Raw genomic sequence first — 15,162 nt, forward strand, 5'->3', positions numbered from 1 at the left:
AGAAAATGTGGTTCATTTATACAATGGAATACTACTCAGCTATTAAGAAAGCTTAATTTGCAGGCAAATGGATGGAACTAACAAATATTCTGAGTGAGGTAACTCAGACCTAAAAGGACATGCATGGTATGTACTCACTAATAAGTGGATATTAGCTTAAAAGATTAATAAAACAGAATACCCAAGATACAGTCCACAGAATTCAAAAAGTTCATTAAGCTGAGGTGTCCAAGTGAGGATGCCTCAGTTCCACTTGAGAGAGAGAAGAAAGCAGTCACAAGTGGGGAGGGAGAGAGGGAGGGAGGGAGGGCGGGAGGGAGGGAAGGACTTAGGAGGGAAAGTGGATGGGGTAGGAGGGAGTGGGGGGAGGGGGAACCTGATCAGGTATTGGGTGAGGGAAAAGGACTGAAGTCCCAAGGGTCAGCAGAAAGAGTGTAAACAGGCAACCTCAGGAAATAGGAGGTTGGAGGGACATCCCCCCCCCCGCCCCAGAATGCACCAGAGACCTGGGAGAGAATCCCAGGACTCAAAGAGAGAGACCTTAGATGAAATGCCCAACAGTAGGGAGAGGAAACTTACAGAGCTCACCTCCAGCAGGAAGACAGGACATCAAGTGAGTTTGTGGGGTTGCCATGCCACAGTCAAACCTCTGACCCATAATTGTTCCCTCTGAAAGAATTACAGGGATGGAAATGGAGAGGAGCCTGAGGAAAAGAAGGTCCAGCTACAGGTCCAAAGTGGGATCCAGCTCAAGGGGAGGTTCCAAGGCCTGACACTATGACTGAGCCTATGGAGAGCTCACAAAAAGGGATCTGCATGACTGCCCTCCAAAAGACCCAGCAAGAGACTTAAGGAGTCAGATGCAAATATTTGCATCCAACCAATGAACAGAAGCAGCTGACCCCTGTTGTTGAATTAGGGAAGGCTGAAAGAAGCTGAGAAGGGCAACCCTGTAGGAGGACCAGAAGTCTTAATTAATCTGGACCCCTGAGATCTTTCAAACACTGAACCACCAAACAGACAGTATAAACCAGCTGATATGAAGCTGCCCGCCCCACCCCCAACACACATAGAGTAGAGGACTTCTGGGTCTGTGTTCATTCAGAGATGATGCACCTAACCCTCAAGAGACTGGAGGCTCCAGGGAGTTTAGAGGTCAGGTGGGGTAGGGGGTGGGGGCATGCACGTGGAGACAGGGTGAAGTGGGGAGGACATGTGGGATGTGGAGCAGTCGGAGGGTGGATGGGGGAGCAGGGAATGGAATATGGAGTGTAAAAACTGAATTAAAAATTAAATTAAAAATAGAAAATTTTAATTTGTATATATTGTGATAATCCCTTTTATTGTGTACTCATCATGCAAAGATTATAAAAAGTGCATATGAAAAAATTTAAAAGAAGCCAAATCCAGGGAAATTAGCTTTATAAAGATTACAAAAAGATGAATTCTAGTCAAAATTGGTTGCAATCAGATCTATAGGATGGTTAATTGAGAATAAAACATTGAAGCCATATTTATTTACCAATGATGTGAATAAAACAGTTTACTGAAAAGGGTGTTGTAGTAGACTGAGTGAATTCTAGAATTTTGGGATAAGGCATGCATTAATTTCCAGCTCTATAGTGTGTTAGCATTTTGATAAAGTTACTCAAAACCTCCTTCAGCCATTAATTCCCTCAGCCTTGTAAAAAAGTGAAGATTACCCCTTCACTTGCTAGGTTGATTTTGGATGCACATAACAATATATTTTATAAGTATAGCATAGTTTCTGTACTTAACCTATATTAAGTTGTTTATACTTAGGAGCTAAGTAGAAAGCAGGTGGGACTCAACTAGTATGGACTCTCAGGAAGGGTTCCTGTATAACAGGGGCTTGTTGGTAAGTATTAGAACCTGTCAGACAAAAGGCATATTAACATCATAATAGAGAGGGATTATTTTTCTATTATGTCCTAATTAATTTCTGACATTTAAGGGAGCTCTGGCTGAGAATCTGTTGCCCAGGGCTGGGTGAAGAAAAATGGATGTAGTTATCGGACACAGGCAGGTTGTTTTTGTAGACACCTATTACAGACAGCCTCCAGGCCAGGCCTTCGCTCCCAGCTTTGATGGATGGGGCTTGTTTGAGCCTGAAAGCATTGTATTAAGTTGAGTCTGAGATGCTTTGGGGGAACATTTCATATTGATCTCATCACTCTTGTTTTATTTAGTGTACTTCAATAATCAAGATTACTGTTGCCTGGTGATTCTATGAGACTCTATATAGTCCCTTCCCTGGGAACTGTTTAAATCTCTGCTATGGGAAGCGGCTCAAGAGATGTAGTGAGGTAAGTGGAGTGTGTATGAGGAAAGGAATTGAAGGGTAAAAAAATTGAAGAGTGAGAGATGGAAGGAAACTCAAAAAAATCTCAGAAGATGATCAATGTGGTTGAAAAAGAGAGAGAGAGAGAGAGAGATTATTAGATTGTCATAGTTACTGAGACAAAGAAAGAGAGGGAAAGTAGAAATATAAGAAAGATAAAATGAACTTGACATCAGAACTCTTTTTTTTTATGGCCATTATTATTCTGTAATCAATATTATTAATCAAGGCTTTCTATTGTTCCCAATCTTGTATCACTAGCTAGTACTGAGAGATGTAAGACACACATGCCATATGTATCAAGAAATTAACACTCCATATTGAAAGGATGTCTCTTGCTTATACTATTCTCAATGTCACTTCTGACTTATAATTAAAAATCTAAACCAATGCCCAAACATTGTGGCCCCAAAATTCATCAGCAGTGGAGAATTTTCACTTTACCATACTCTGAAATTGACAAAGTATTCTGTAAATTGTGGGAAAAAATGCAGGAGTGTTGGTAAATGGAAAAACAAACAAACAAACATGTCTAGGAACTTCAGAGGTTGGACTTTGTCAATGTTGATGCTGGAGGCAGTGTTGTAAGTCTTTAAATTACTAAAGAATAGAGTGGAGTGGGTCTTACCTGAGTCATTGATTCTTGCCTATTTTATGGGCCAATGTTACCTCCAGCTTGGTTAGTCAGATAGAGGCTTGCGTGGTAATTAAAAAGCACTAATCTCTTTTATTCTGGTTTGTGGGACGTGTAGAGAAAATGAGAATCCTTCTAATTCTTCTAGAATAATGTTCAGAAATCTTGACAGGGCTCTTTAAAACAGTATACTCACAGCATGTAGGTTCAAGCTGCATGGTGGATCTCAGAAGGAAGGTACCAACAATAGAGCAAAAGTGTGATTAGGAGGAAAGAACAGGAGCTAGCTGGTTCATTAGAGCTAGGAAGCTGCACAGAGAAACAGAGACAGAAGTGAGGGCATCCTCCAAACGTGTGATGGGAAAAGGAAGACCTATTGGAATTATGTCAATATAGGAAATAAAATAAAGAATCTATAATACTAAAAAATGGACTAGGAGACTATGAAGAGAGGGTGACCCACGATTTAGGTACAGTGAGTCATCTCCACAGCCATATCTTAAAACATATACCAACAGGGTCATCTTGTGGTGTGTGTTCTAAGTGGCGGTATGGCTCCAATGTACTTCTGTAGTACTCTGGAACAGCTCAGTTCAGTGGCTCAGTGCAAAGCCCTATCGGGTTACAACATGCCTGTTCTTATTTCATAGTCTACATTTGTGTGATATATGCCTGTAAATTTTTATTTCAAGACTAATCTGGAAAATAAGATGTGAATGAACCCAGGGAGACTAGGAGACGTAATTTATAAAGGGGAAAGGCTCATTTCATTTTATGGCTTTAGTCCATGGTATGTGACTTGGTTGCTTATGGCTGTGGTGAGGCAGCACACCATGGTGGGAGACCAAGGCAAAGAAAAATTGCTCGGTTGATGGCAACCAGGGGACAGAGAAAAAGAGGAAGAGGCAGGGATCAAAATGCATCTTTCTAGGGCACACTTTTAGTGACCAACTTCTTTCAAGTAGATCCCATCACCTAAATTTTTCACAACTTCTTTATATCTTATTAAGCTAAACAGATGAATACAACCATGATTTTAGAGATTTTGTGATTTAATCAGTTTTAAAAGCTCAACTATAAACAGTGCTAAACTTGGAAGCAAAAGCTCAACACATGAGTTTTAAAGACATTTGGAACATAAAATACAAGTGATAGCTATATCTAGCAAGAGTAGAGGCAAGAAAGTAGGGCCAGGCACTGGCAAAAATGGGTCAAGATGCTGTAGAATTTATGTCGGAGGTTTTAATCCCTTTGTATTTTAGAGGTTGAGTTCTGAAAACAGAATACAGTTGTGTAATTTGAGAAAGATATACAAAAACAATGTTTTATTTCAATGAAGGATCTGTTGATAGATAGTATTACTGCCATGTTTTTCAGAGTGTGTCTCCAAGTCACCATGCTGATCTTCAATAACACCACGTCCCCCTCCTCCTCCAGCTTCCTCCTTACAGCCTTCCCTGGATTGGAACTTGCTCACGTCTGGATCTCCATTCCTGTTTGTGGTCTCTACACCATTGCACTCTTGGGAAACATTATTATTTTGTTTGTCATTATCATCGAACGGCGTCTCCACAAGCCCATGTACTATTTTCTCTCCATGCTCTCTGTTGTTGATCTAGGTCTGACCATCACAACACTTCCCACAGTCCTTGGTGTTCTTTGGTTTCATGCCCGGGAGATCAGCATTAAAGTGTGCCTCATTCAAATGTTCTTTGTGCATAGCTTCTCATTCCTGGAGTCTTCAGTGTTGGTGGCCATGGCTTTTGACCGCTACTTGGCCATCTGCAGCCCTCTGAAGTATGCTACTTTCCTGACAGACATGATGAGCTTTGTGATTGGACTGATCATCTGTATAAGACAGGTGGTTTTCATGTTTCCCTCAATTATGGCTGTGAAGAGTGTGTCCTTCCAAGGAGGCCAAGAGCTTTCCCATCCATTTTGCTTCCATCCAGATATAATCAAATTCACATACACCAACCCCTGGATCAGCAGTTTCTGGGGAATGTTTCTTCAGCTTTACCTGAATGGCACTGACTTATTGTTCATTCTTTTCTCCTACGTCCTGATCCTTCGCACTGTTCTGAACATCGTGGCCCCTCAAAAACAGCAGAAAGCTCTTAGCACATGTGTTTGTCACATCTGTGCTGTGACCATTTTCTATGTGCCAATGATCACCCTGTCTTTGGCACACCGTCTCTTTAGTTCTACCCCCAGGGTGATCTGTAGTATTTTGGCCAATATGTATCTGCTCTTGCCGCCTGTGCTGAATCCTATCATTTATAGCTTGAAGACGAAGGTTATTCGCCAAGCCATATTTCGGCTGTTCCGATTCAAGGGTTCAAGGGGCTATAGTATGAGGAGCCTTAGAGGAAGGTGGGATAGAAGGAGACAATTTTCTAGTACATGAGTTGTGACTAAAGAAGAAGATAATTGGTTAGTTTTATCCCCAGGTATGATGGTTAATAAGGAAATCCCAACTTGATTATAGGAGAGAAGCACATGCCTTTGCATTTATGAGAGCTTTAAAAACACATTTCAAAACCAATTTGTGAGCAAATATGTAAAATGATATCTAAATAATTTACATGGACTCTCATGTGCAAAATGATACTTTCATGGCTAGTGAGATGACTCCCTGAGTAGATGCACCTGCTATTAAGTCTGAGGACCTGGATTTTATCTCCTGGACCCATCCCAGTGAAGAGAATTGAATTACTCTCTGACCTGGACTTACACCATAGCACACCCCATGTGTACATGCGCACGCATGTGTGTGGAACTCCTATCTCTCTGTAAAGCAGGACTATTTAGAGCAGAAACAAGTGGCACATTTATATTTTTGTGTTTGACTAAATAAACTCTTCCTTTCCTCCCACTGAGGTTCATATTTCCCCAGGGAGTGATGGAGTGTTTTTTTTTTTTTATTCCACCCACACTGGTAAAAGGAAAAGTTACTTGTATGTGCACAAGACACAGACAGAAATGTGTAATTAACAAATCCAGAAGAATCTTACATGCTTGTTTCGCTTCCAGTCAGTCCTGTTTCCTTGCACAGGGACCTTTATACTTTTGTTAATCCCCTTTACTTTCTTAACAAAGATGTGGCCTTTAAATTTAAACTGCTTGTATATTTCCCTTTAGTACAGTACATAACATTACACATTGCCATTTGTTGTTGCTGCATGGCCTAGGATGCCAGGACAGGTTCTTATTCTTAGTCCCCAGCTCCTCCTTAGTGCAGACTCTGCCTCCGTACAGTAGCCTTTATTTGAAAGTGTTCGCTGTCTTCTGACAAGCTAGTTGTCTCTTCCCCTTCCTGTACTAGACACAGCAGCATTGGGCAGGGACTTCAGTGCGGCTTAATGAGGAACTCTGTGCTGTGTATAATTGGTCTTTTTGATGCAATTCTAACACCAAGAGACCACCTTAATTAAAGATAGTTGCTTTGTCATAAAATTGCCTTGGGTATGGTGTTGATGGGACTGCAGAATTTTCTGAAATCTTTTTTATACTCGTGGAATTATAAAACTTTTTTTTTTCCCACCTGGAGTAATCCATGACTGAACATAGTAAGGCACCAGATTTTCCGATCTGAACCATCGGCTTCTTTACAAAGTCCACAATGCCAGCCTTAAACTTTTCTATGTGTCTCGGTTTTCTGGGAAACCCCACAGTTCTGCAGAAACACTGCTGGCTTAGTGAGTCTGCTTTGCTTAGCTCACTGTATTGTTTCAGTTAATAATTACCAAGTGATGTTACATTATTTACAATTAAAATTATTTGGATTAGGTTTCCTTTAGGCAAAACATTCAAGTGCTTTAGGTATTTCACCCAGTTCATGTTCCATCATAATAAGCAATATGTTATTCATTTATGTGTGCTGACATTTTCCACATTCAGTCAGTAAACTTAATTATTAATTTAATGTTCTTTCCAACACCAGACTGTAAGATGGTTGATCACCAGACTGTAAGATGGGCCGACATCTTTACGTAACCCCTAACTTTTAGTGAATAGCACTTAGTTAATACAGTGTGACATGCATTTAATCATAATTAATGTTACCAGTTATTGCTTTTAATAGTTCAGTAGCTCCTTATATAAATTCTTACAAGCATGTATTTGATAACACCCATCATTATGCTTTACAAATCAAGGTCTTTAAAAGGGTTTTAAAACTTTTTTCTAAGCTTTAATGTCTTACTGTGGAACAGGAGTAAGCAGTGAATTCATCTTTCCCATGCTCACATCAAGTCTCCTGGTATTAATGGACTCACAGAGTCCAGTGCCTGGACCTGGTAACCATAGACATAGATTATATCCTATAACCATCCATCGTTTAATTATAGTACCTTAAATGTTATTTTTGAGTAAAAAACCATTTTCTTTCTTTTGCACAAAACTTCTCCTACTTAATAGAGGTATTTTTTTTTAACTTTTAAACTCCAGATTTTATTCTCCTCCCAGTCCACCCTCCAACTGTTCCACATCCCATACCTCCTCCCCACCCCACACCACCACCACACCAGACCTCTAAACTCCCTGGGGCTTACAGTTTCTTGAGGGTTAGGTTCATCTTCTCTGACTGAACCCAGACCTGTTAGTCCTCTGCTGTATATGTGTTGGGGGCCTCACATCAGCTGGTGTATGCTGCCTGGCTGGTGGTCCAGTATCTGAGAGATCTAGGGGGTTCAGATTAATTGAGACTGTTGGTCCTTCTACAGGGTCACCCTCCTCCTCAGCTTCTTCTAGCTTTCCCCTAATTCAACCACAGGGGGCAGCAGCTTCTGTCCATTGGTTGGGTGCAAATATCTGCATCTGACTCTTTCAGCAGCTTGTTGGGTCTTTCAGAGGGCAGTCATGCTAGGTCCCATTTTGTGAGCGCTCCATAACCGCTGTAACAGTGTCAGGTCTGGGGGCCTTTCCTTGAGCTGGAACCCACTTTTGGGCCTGTTGCTGGACCTTCTTTTCTTCAGGCTCCTTTTCATTTCCATTCTTGTAGTTCTTTCAGACAGGAACAATTATGGGTCAGAATTTTGACTATGGGATGGCAACTCCATCCCTCACTTGATGCCCTGACTTTCTGCTGGAGGTAAACTCTACAAGTTGTAAATAAAACTTAAAACTATCTCTGAGGTCAACTTAACGTATGTTGTTTATTTCCATGTTACAAAAGTATCAGAGGTACACTTACAATACTTAAGTAAATTGAATTTGCCTTTTCAGTGTTATCTGATTAACCAATCTATCTCTATCCTGTGATATTTATCAGCATGTTACGTTTACAATCTACGATAATGTATTCAAGGTTTTGCTTGTTGTCTTCACTGATTTACTGAGGAAACACAAAGATTTACAGCTTCTTAATAAATGCCATTATCACACTCAGCTTAAAACCAATTTTTATTTGTTTTCATTGTTTGTTCATTCATATACTTTTGTAACTTCATTTGATGGGAGATGTATGGACTCTCTAAAAAAGGCTGAGCAGAAAAGTCTTGCTTTAGCCAATTTACTCTTCTAGGACAGAAATAGCCTAGCTGATAGGGATTTAAATTTCTGAACACAGATAAAAAATTAGGAAGAATATAAACATTTTTTGTTTCTTACATGACAAGGTGTTTGCATTATGATACAGAATGTGTGGTAGTCTAGGTGCAAATTCATTAAGTTTAAGATTAAGCTATCCATCTTTCACTTGTAACAATATGGCTTTTCTAAAATGAGTGTGATGGTTCAGGCATGTTATCCTAACAATTAGGATGTAGAATTAGAGACTCAGAAATTAGGATGTAGTTATTAGAAGCTGATGTGGGCTACACAGTCCAATCAAGGCCAGCCTGAGACATTCTGAACGGTGTCTTAGATAATCTAAATACCTCTGCTCCACACTTTGTCCCCATATTTCCTTTAGAGAGGAACCATTCTGGGTTAAGAATTTGGAAAGGAGTGGGTGGCTGAAAGAAAGGCCATCCAGAGACTGCGCCACCTGGGGATACAAACACCAAACCCAGACACTATTACAGGTGGCAGGAAGTGCTTGCCAACAGGAGCCTGTTATAGCTGTCTCCTGAGAGGCTCTGCCAGAGTCTGACAAATACAGAGGTGGATGTTCTCATCCAACCATTGGACTGAATATGGGAACTCCAATGGAGGAGTAAGAAAAAGGACTAAAGGGGCTGAAGAGGTTTGCAACCCCATAGGAAGAACAACAATATTAACCAACCAGACCACCCAGAGCTCCCAGGGACTAAATCACCAACCAAAAAGTACACATTGAGGGACCCATGGCTCTGGCTGCATATGTAGCAGAGGACTCTATGCCCCAGTGTAGGGGAATGACAGGGTGGTGAGGTAGGAGTGGATAGGTGGATGGGTGAACACCCTCATAGAAGCAGAGGAAAGGGGAGATGGGGCAGGGAGTTTGCAAAGGGGAAAATGGAAAAGGGCATAACATTTGAAATGTAAATACATAAAATATCCAATAAAAAATAAAATGTCATGCTCATGATCCATAAAATTTGGAGAAAATACTTATTAAGACCAAGAAGTTGCAGTTAAACTAAAGAGGTTGCAGCAAAGTAAAATCATTACTATGCCTTCTCACCCAGGAGTCTACATAGAACTTTCTAGCACTATGAAAGCAAGTCAACAGGAAAGAAGAAAAAAAATCTAAACATGAGAATGAAAATCAGTGATAAATGTTTATCTCACATCCAAAAGGCTCTCAGTTTGATCTCTACCACAATATTTGATGAATTCAATAATCTCTGTGTATGTGTCTCTTTTTTTCCCATCTGATTAAAATTTCCCCCAATCATTGGAGCTACACTATTAAATATGACTTGTCTAATTATTCAATTGAAATATAATTAAAATTAGGAAGATGAAGTTAAGTGTTGTGACATAACTAGAGAATTTGGGAGCACTGAGAAAGACCTGAGCAGGCTAACCTAGGAAGACACACACACGAGCTAAGCCACGGTGCCAGGCATGGTCAGATGGCCAACAGTAACCTCATGAGTAAACTTACAAGGGCATAAAACCAGGCATATCTAATCATTCGAGAATAACTTTATCAAAATAGGTCTTTGGAACAAAAATTATTTCCAAGTACAACCTAAGGAAACCAGATAGCATACACCAGCTGACATAAGGCCCCCAACACATACAGCAGAGGACTGCCTGGTTTTGCCCCAGTGTGAGAAGATGCACCTAATCTTTGAGAGACTTGAGGCCCCAGGGAGTGGGGAGGGTTGGCAGGGTGGGGGTAGGTGGGAACATTCTTCTGAGACAGGGGAGGAGGCATGGGATGAGGAACAATCAGAGGGCAGACCAGGAGGAGGATAATGACTGGATTGTAAAAAAAGAAAAAAAGAAAAAAGAAAATGTGACACTTAATATATATTTGAATACATGATGAAATACTAGTCAGTCATAGAGAATAAAATCATGTCATCAGCATGAAAATTCATGGAATATGGTTCTTATGTTAATCTAAGTAAAGAAGTCTCAAAGAGACAACTCATATTGTAGTCTCATGTGTAGAAAGTAAATTTTTAATAAAGAAAATAAATGAATACAGAAGAAATAATACAAGAAGAGAAAAAGATCTAGCTGGAAGTGGTTGTGGCAAAAACTAGGTTAAATATAAGCAAATAGTACTTTGGATACATATGAATATACCATAATGAAATTCACTTCTTATAAAAATTAATATAATTTTATATTAATTATACTAATAAAACTATGAAGGGTATCAACTTAAAATGCTATTGTAAAATGTTAATATACTGATAAAAGACAAGCCTAATACCAAAAGAATAACATAGAATATTAAGGAAAGTGGTACTGTTTCACAAATTCAGTGTGCAAATGCAAAATCTTATTTGAGAAACAATTAAATAATACATATTACTAGAGGGTATTCTTTCTTTGTATTTGTAGTCATTATAATTTATATTAGAATAACTTAATAACAATATAATTAATGAAATTATTTCTTATATCACTGCAAAAACATCAACAGTTATTCATAATTATTTTCTTCCAATTCATATACAAAAGTTTAAGCATTGAATTATCTTAACATTTTTGGCAGTGGATATTCACAAATAAAAGCAGAACAGGAAACAAGAAAAGTATTTGAGTGATCCAGTTATCTTTAGTTAGCTGCTTATTTTGTTAGAATATGAAAAAAACTTTCCACTCCACACTAACATATACACACACACAAATGAATTTCTGCTACAAATATAAACATATCTTCAATTATTTGAAAAATCACTTCTAGTTCATTGGGTCATTTAATTATATCACAACCTGAAATACAAAGTATTTTAAAAAGCCTACAAAATCCCTTATTTTATAATAGATATTTTTTAAAAAGCAATAAAAATGCCAGTTATTTTAAAATGCCATATATTTGTTTGCAACTTCTCTAATTCTCACTAATAATGATGCCTTCCCTCTTTATCCTTATTTTGGCCATTATTGCTAGCAGCTCAGAAATAATGTAGAGAAAGACTGTTTTTTTTTTTTTTTAATCTTAAAGAATGATATATAGGAGAGAAGGAAAATAATCTAAAATAAAACCTCAAATTGAATTAAATTGGAATAATAACACTCTATAATTATCAAGCACTCTGGTATTCATTATTTTCAAGCAGACAATAGCTACTTCACTCTGTAAATGTGTGAACTCAATTTCAATTGTATTATATAACTCTTCTCCATTCACCTGTCAATTCTCATGCAAATCTTCTGTTCATATAATATCCAGATTACTGTTGTATTAATTATAAAAATGATTAAGATAGATAATGGTGAGTTTATATCCAGACCACCTTGAGATCACCTGATGTTGGCATCTAAAAGGATTTGTCCTGTTTAGAACTTGTCTGAGAAAATGGAATTGATGAATTCTTGAAAATACTTTGCTTAGAATGAAATTATCTTCTCGGTGACCTTGACTAATCTGACCCAGGTTTCTGCCCCGCCCAGCCATATTTTTATTTTAGACCTAATTTTCCTAGAACCTTTTCATGAATTTGCTGTGTCTTTACACAGTACACAATGGGATTCATCAACGGTGGCACTAGCAAGAAGATGTCCGCAATAAGGATCATGGCCATAGGTGACTTGTGCTTGCCAAAGCGGTGCATGGATGCTAAAGAAATGATGGGTACATAGAAGGTAAGCACAGCACAGATGTGGGAGGCACAGGTATTGAGGGCCTTGAGGCTCTCTTTGTGGGATCTGATGCCCATCACAGTCTTCAGGATGAACACATAGGAGACAGCAATGAACATGCTGTCTGACATCATACGGAGTGCAACAAAGAAACCATAGAAAAAGTTGACTGTGTTGTCAGGGCAGGCCATCTTCATGACATCCTGATGGAGACAATAGGAGTGAGAAAGGAGGCTTTTCTGGCAATATGCCAGTCTTTTCAGAGTGAAAGGAAATGGGAGCACTAGGAGCATGCTTTTAATGAGAAACACCAGTCCCATTTTGGCGACTCTGGCACTGGTGAGGATAGAGCTGTATCTAAGGGGGTTGAGTATGGCCAAGAAGCAGTCAAAAGACATGAACAGAAGCACTGAGGACTCCTTGTTGGTAAAGTCATGGAAAAAGAATTCTTGAGCAAAGCAGGCATTTGGGGAGATTCCTGTGGCATTGAACACAAAGATCCGGAGCATGGTGGGGAGGGAGTAGAGGGACAGGCCCAAGTCAGAGATGGCCAACATGGAAAGGAAATAGTACATGGGAGCATGGAGTGAGGGCTCAGTCCTGATCACAAAGAGGATGGTACAGTTGCCCGGGATGGCCACCAGGTACATGAGGCAGATGGGGATGGAGATCCACGCATGAGCATACTCCAGGCCTGGGATTCCAATCAGGAAGAAGGTGGTGATCTCAATTTCTGAAGAATTGAGAATGGACATGATAGGAAACTTCACAAGCATCTACTTAGAGATCTGAAGTGGCACTTCCAACATGAACTTGTCTTGCTTATCTTCCTTTCTTTTACCACATATGCCCGAGAGACAGAGAAAATGAGTTAAAAACAAAAGAACATGACATTTCTTTTAAGTTAACTATGAGATAGTTGGTTCATGTTTTTTGGCAATAAGAATATAATCACTGCTTCAAGTAATCCTATGTCTCCATTCCATGTTCAGGTGAAAACACCTAAAGAGAATAACTTGCAGATTTATTTCCTTTGTTGTATCAAACTTTGTTTCTACCATGTGTAAACTCATATACTTATGCTGGCCTCTAGGATAACTCATTTTCTTCTCCTTGGAACATAGGGGTCCTTGAGAGGAGAGGGAGGGAGGGAGGAAGGGAAGGAAAAGGGAAGGAAGGAGAGGCTGGAAGATTAAGAAAGATAAATAGGGGCTGGCGAGATGTCTCAGTGGGTAAGAGCATTGACTGCTTTTCTGAAGGTCCTGTGTTCAAATCCCAGCAGCCACATGGTGGCTCACAACCACTCTTAATGATATCTGACACCTTCTTCTGGTGTATCAGAAGACAGCTGCAGTGTAATTACGTATATTAATAAATAATCTTTGGACCAGAGAGAACAGAGACTGAAAGAGAGCAGAGTTGATGAGAGCGAGCGGGAGTGGGGTTGACCAGAGCGAGCAGAGGTCCTAAAAAAATTCAATTCCCAAGAACCACATGAAGGCTCAGAATCATCTGTACAGCTATAGTATACTCACATACATAAAATAAATAAATATATAAATCTTTCAAAAAAGAAAGATAGATGATAGATAAATAGACAGACAGAAAGATGGTAGATATATGATAGATGATGCACAAGATAGGAAAGGTACTATTAATCTTCGATTATAACAGAAATCCTTTGTTGTAGGATAGCATATTTAAAAAAACCATGTCATATATAATATATGATTTTTAGGGTAGAATAAGTTATCTCACATATACTGATGTGTTAAATTCACGGATAGAAAGTAGTTTATCAAGTACCAAGCCAGAGGCAAATTATTGAGGTTGAATGGTGTCAGAACTCAAATAATTTTCTGGCATTATAAGACAAGTAGGCTTCTTCAGTTGTAGAATATTTTCAAATGCAATTGAATTAACAGCATATTCTGAAATTTTAAATTTAATTTCTGCCATTATAAGACAAGTAGACTTCTTGAGCTGTAGAATATTTTCAAAGGCAACTGAATTAGCAGCATATTTGAAGATTTTTAAATTTAATTTCACCTAGGTAAATGAATCTTCAAGATTATATATATATATATATATATATATATATATATATATATAAAATATCAACACTCACTTTTGGGCTTAAAGAATGGGAGGGCTTCTTTGAGTTAGACTTATGCCAATTAAGAGCAGATCACAAGATTTTGTATTGTTCCTTTTCCATAACGAGTCACTGAAATCCTGTTCTAGGAGAACCGAGCTACCCTCTCAAGAGAATGAAGCAGAGGAAGAAGTGTAGCAAGTTCTTAAAGAGAAGACTGGAGAGTGAAATGGTCAGACACTGATGTCCATGACACTGTAACATGTTAGCTGCTCTAAATCTGGTATCTCATTCAGCTTTCACATCAAAGCATTATTTCTAATGTAAAAATTTAAAAACTGAAGCCAAAGTTAAGCAATTTCTCAATATATCATTGTGAACATATATGAGAATAATATGCTGTTTGAATCTGAGCTTTGTCAACTATGTGATAATTTTCATTTTATTTCAGCTAAGTTCAAAAAAATTGTATTCTATTGCTGGATACATCAATATTGATGCTGTTATAAGAAATGTATCAAGAATGACTGTTGTCTTGAACTTTATTATGGACAAGTTACACATTGTCCCCCTTAGTTATGTCAGTCAGCACACATCTTATCAGTATAATTTCTGACTAAAATAGGTCAAATGATGTAACAACAATTGGAACTGTCAGTAGCAAAACCCACCTAGCAGCATCCAATCTGAAGAAGTAAGTCAAAGGCACACTGTCGATTTCTGTCTAGGGAGACCAGGGCACATTCCGATAAGACTTGATGGCCTGGGGTTTTGTTCTGAGAAGGTAGAAAAAAGAGGGGGTGGATGGCATATTTTAAAAATACACACACATACACACACGCACATACACACACACACACACACAGGGGGGGGAGGGAG

At 38.8% G+C, this 15,162-nt stretch overlaps 2 protein-coding genes across 2 annotated transcripts; one reads left to right on the forward strand and one right to left on the reverse strand.

The window, feature by feature from the left end:
- Positions 1-4,362: 4,362 nt before the first annotated feature.
- On the forward strand, positions 4,363-5,403 carry LOC110313348 (olfactory receptor 51T1). The gene has a single exon (XM_021187433.1). The coding sequence runs from the start codon at positions 4,363-4,365 to the stop codon at positions 5,401-5,403; it is 1,041 nt and encodes a 346-aa protein (XP_021043092.1).
- Positions 5,404-12,007: 6,604 nt separating this feature from the next.
- LOC110335257 (olfactory receptor 51A7-like) lies at positions 12,008-12,964 on the reverse strand. The gene has a single exon (XM_021217338.1). The coding sequence runs from the start codon at positions 12,962-12,964 to the stop codon at positions 12,008-12,010; it is 957 nt and encodes a 318-aa protein (XP_021072997.1).
- Positions 12,965-15,162: the final 2,198 nt, after the last annotated feature.

This window comes from Mus pahari, chromosome 1, assembly GCF_900095145.1.
Source record: "Mus pahari chromosome 1, PAHARI_EIJ_v1.1, whole genome shotgun sequence".
Taxonomy (NCBI): Eukaryota; Metazoa; Chordata; class Mammalia; order Rodentia; family Muridae; genus Mus; species Mus pahari.